Source organism: Bos taurus, unplaced genomic scaffold (assembly GCF_002263795.3).
Source record: "Bos taurus isolate L1 Dominette 01449 registration number 42190680 breed Hereford unplaced genomic scaffold, ARS-UCD2.0 Leftover_ScbfJmS_2237, whole genome shotgun sequence".
Classification (NCBI taxonomy): Eukaryota; Metazoa; Chordata; class Mammalia; order Artiodactyla; family Bovidae; genus Bos; species Bos taurus.
The window spans coordinates 1,734-5,343 of NW_020191318.1; the positions used below are offsets into that span (position 1 = coordinate 1,734).

Genomic DNA, 3,610 nt, shown 5'->3' on the forward strand with positions numbered 1-3,610 from the left:
TTGGCCTCTAGGCCATGCAGGAGACGAAGGCCCTCATCTCGCGATGACGGGGGAGTCCCGTGGTTTTTCTCGAGCGGAGGCCCCAGTGTGCAGTTTCTCATGAGGTACAACGGCGAGGTCAGTGAGCCTCTGGTGGGGCGCCAGGGAAGTCGGGTCTCCATGCTAGTGGCGAGGGGGAGCGCGTCATTGCTCTGAGTCATGGTAGGGGAATCGTGGCCTCGAGACGGTTGAAGAAGGTCTTCGAGGACTTTTTCGGTGAGGCAGGAAACCCTGGGTTCCCTGGACTAGTGCTGGTGACCTCTGGGGGCGTCTCATGGTGGCTCTGAGAAGTCAGGTAAACTGGAGGTGGGCGGGGCCTCTCGGGACACCATTGGGTTTGGTTCAGTGGAAGACGGTGGAGGAGGATACGGAAACCGCAGAAATGACGGACAGTCGAGTTGGCGGGACAATTGGGACCTCTTCCCGCCCGCGCGCTTTCGGTTTTCAGTCAGGTCCGCTGCTCTTGTATATCTGGGGGAAAGCAGCCCTTTCTGTATCAGAGGTTTTCTGACCAGCTCAGTCATGTCTGGAAGAGGAAAAGGCGGCAAAGGCTTAGGCAAGGGTGGTGCCAAGCGCCACCGCAAAGTCTTGAGAGATAACATCCAAGGCATCACCAAGCCCGCCATTCGGCGCCTTGCTCGGCGTGGGGGAGTCAAACGCATTTCCGGCCTCATTTACGAGGAGACCCGAGGCGTGTTGAAGGTGTTTCTGGAGAATGTTATTCGGGACGCGGTCACCTACACAGAGCACGCCAAGCGCAAGACGGTCACTGCCATGGACGTAGTCTACGCGCTAAAGCGGCAGGGACGCACCCTCTACGGCTCAACTCATCTCCAGTTCAGGCAGGAACCTCAGGGTTCCTGTGATTTCAGACTCCGATCGCAGGGTCCCTGCAGACTTGGGACAGGAGAGTCAGGCCTGGTCTTGGGTTGAGGCATGGAACTCCGCTAGCCTCTGGAGGTGTTCACTGGGTGAGAGGCCACTTGGCGAACTGTATTTGGTACCTGGGGTTTTTCCGTACGATGCTCGGCGGATCACTGCCCCTTCGTGTTGACTTCATTCACAGGGTGGAGTTCGAAGAAGTGTCTGGGCATTGGGTTCTTATCGAGAGGGGACTGGATATCGGGGTCCTTCGGAATGTGGAACCACCCATGAGGCCACGTCTGGAATTTCGTCGTGAGACCGGCCTCATCCGGAAGGTCGGCAAACCCTTCCAGACAAAGCAGGGGAGTCGACCCTCCCTGTCCAGAGCAGGAGGGAGAAGGGGCTCAGAGGAAGTGGTGCCAGAAAACCTCGGTGCTTCCTTTCCAGGGAGACCGGTATGCTTTGGGGAACTTTGGTGGGTCGCATCAAGGGTGGCCAAAGTACCGGTTTCGGACCTCCAATTTCCTTTAATCGTGGGACTTCTCCCTGAGACGCTGTAGGCGGGAAATGGCTTCGTCTTGCGATGACGGGGGAACCACGTGTTTTTTCTCGAGTTGGGCCGGGTGGGATTCTCGAGTTACGACGGGGAATTCAGGATGCCTCTTGTGTGGGCCCAGGGAAGTCCAATCGTCCATTGGAGTTGGCGAAGGAAAGCTGCGGGATAGGGGGGTGCTCTCGGATGACTTGCAGGGCCCAACTAGACCTCATGCTTAGGCTTGTTTCCAAGAAGCCAATGTTCCTCTCCAGGGTCGACAGGGATCTCGGGATGCATTCCAGAGGCACCCGGGGAGACAGGCATTCACTCGAGTGGAAGCATTAGACCCCTGCTTCTACTCTCGAGTCGCGACGGGTATCTCTTGGAGCTCACTGAGTGGAATAAAGGCAGTCAAGCCTCTGAGGCGTTTGGAGAGAGGAATCGGGATTGCGTTCTAGGCCATGGGGGAAACGAAGGCCCTCATCTCGGGATGACGGGGGAGTCGTGGGGTTCTTCTCGAGCGGCCGGCCCCAGTGTGTGGGTTTTCTCACGAGGTACGATGGGAGGTCAGTGAGCCTCTGGTGGGGCGCCAGGGAACTCGGGTCTCCATGCCAGTGGGCAAGGGGAGCGCGTCATTGCTCTCGAGTCAATGGTAGGGGAATCGGGCCTCGAGACGCGTTGAAGAAGTTCTCTCCATATCTTTCTCGGGTTGAGGCAGGAAACCCTCGGTTTCCCTCGACTTGTGCAGGTGACCTCAGGGAGTTTATCATGGTGCCTCTAGAAGTCAGGGAAACTGTGGTAGGTGGGAGGGGCCTCTCGGACTCCACTGGGGTTGGTGCATTGGAGAGGGCCTCATCTCCCAGGTGAGGCAGGAACCTCAGGGTTCCTGTGATTTCAGACTCGAACACAGGGGTCCCTGCAGACTTGGGACAGGAGAGTCAGGCCTGGTCTTGGGTTGAGGCATGGAACTCGCTAGCCTCTGGAGGTGTTTCACGGGGTGAGAGGACCACTTGTCGAGTTGTATTTGGAACCTGGGGTTTTTTCCGGAGATGCACGGGGAGTCACAGCCCCTTCGTGTTGACTTCATTCACAGGGTGGAGTTCGAAGAGGTGTCGGGCATCGGTTCTTATCCAGAGGGGACTGAAATCGGGGTCCTTCGGAATGTGACCACCCACGAGGCCACGTCTGGAATTTCGTCGTGAGACCGGCCTCATCCTGAGTTGCGACCGGAAGGTCGGGAACCCCTTCCAGACAAAGCAGGGCAGTCGACCCTCTGTGGAGATCAGGAGGGTAGAAGGGGCTTCAGAGTAAGTGGTGCCCAGAAAACCTCGGTGTTCGTTCTCGAGGGAAACCAGTATGTCGGGGAACTTTGTGGGTTGCATCAAGGATGCCAAAGTACCGTTTGGACCTCCAATTCTTAACGTGGGACTTCTCCTGAGACGCTGAGGCGGGAAAGGGCTTCATCTTACGATGACGGGGGAACCACGTGGTTTTTCTGGAGTTGTCACGCGATTCTCCGAGTTACGACTGGGAATTCAGGATGCCTCTTTTGTTGGCCCAGGGAAGTCCAATGTTCCATTCGAGTTTTCGAAGGAAAGCTGCGGGATTGCTCTGGAGTGACTCAGGGCAAATAGACCTCATCTAGGCTGGTGTCCAGAAGCCAATGTTCCTCTCCAGGGGCGACACAGATCTCGGGGTTGCATTCTAGACTCACCCAGGGAGTCAGGCCTAGTCTCGAGTGTAAGCAAAGACCTCCATTCTCCTCTGTAGTAGTGACGGTATTTGTTGGAGCACACAGAGTGGGCCTAAACGTAGCCACTCCTCCTGTGGGAGTTTGGAGAGAGGAATCGGGGATTGCGCTCTAGGCCATGGGGGAAAAGGAATGCCCTCATCTTCGGGATGACGGAGGAGTCTCGGGTTTTTCTCGAGCGGCAGCCGCAGTGTGGGGTTCTCACGAGGTACCACGCCAAGCTCAGTGAGCCTCTCGTGGGGCACCAGGGAAGTCGGGTCTCCAGCAAGTGGCGAGGGGGATCGCGTCATTGCACTTGAGTCATGATAGGGGAAACTGGCCTTGAGATGTTGTGAAGAAGGTCTCTCGAGGTCTTTCTCGGGTGGCGGCAGGAAACCCTCGGTTCCCTCGACTTGTGCAGGTGACCTCAGGGAGCTTCTCAT

The 3,610-nt window shown here is 57.1% G+C and overlaps 1 protein-coding gene across 1 annotated transcript; it reads left to right on the forward strand.

The window, feature by feature from the left end:
* Nucleotides 1-517: 517 nt before the first annotated feature.
* LOC112445649 (histone H4-like) lies at nucleotides 518-987 on the forward strand. Its single transcript, XM_024989136.2, has one exon. The coding sequence runs from the start codon at nucleotides 562-564 to the stop codon at nucleotides 970-972; it is 411 nt and encodes a 136-aa protein (XP_024844904.2). The 5' UTR covers nucleotides 518-561; the 3' UTR covers nucleotides 973-987.
* The last annotated feature ends 2,623 nt before the right edge of the window (nucleotides 988-3,610 follow it).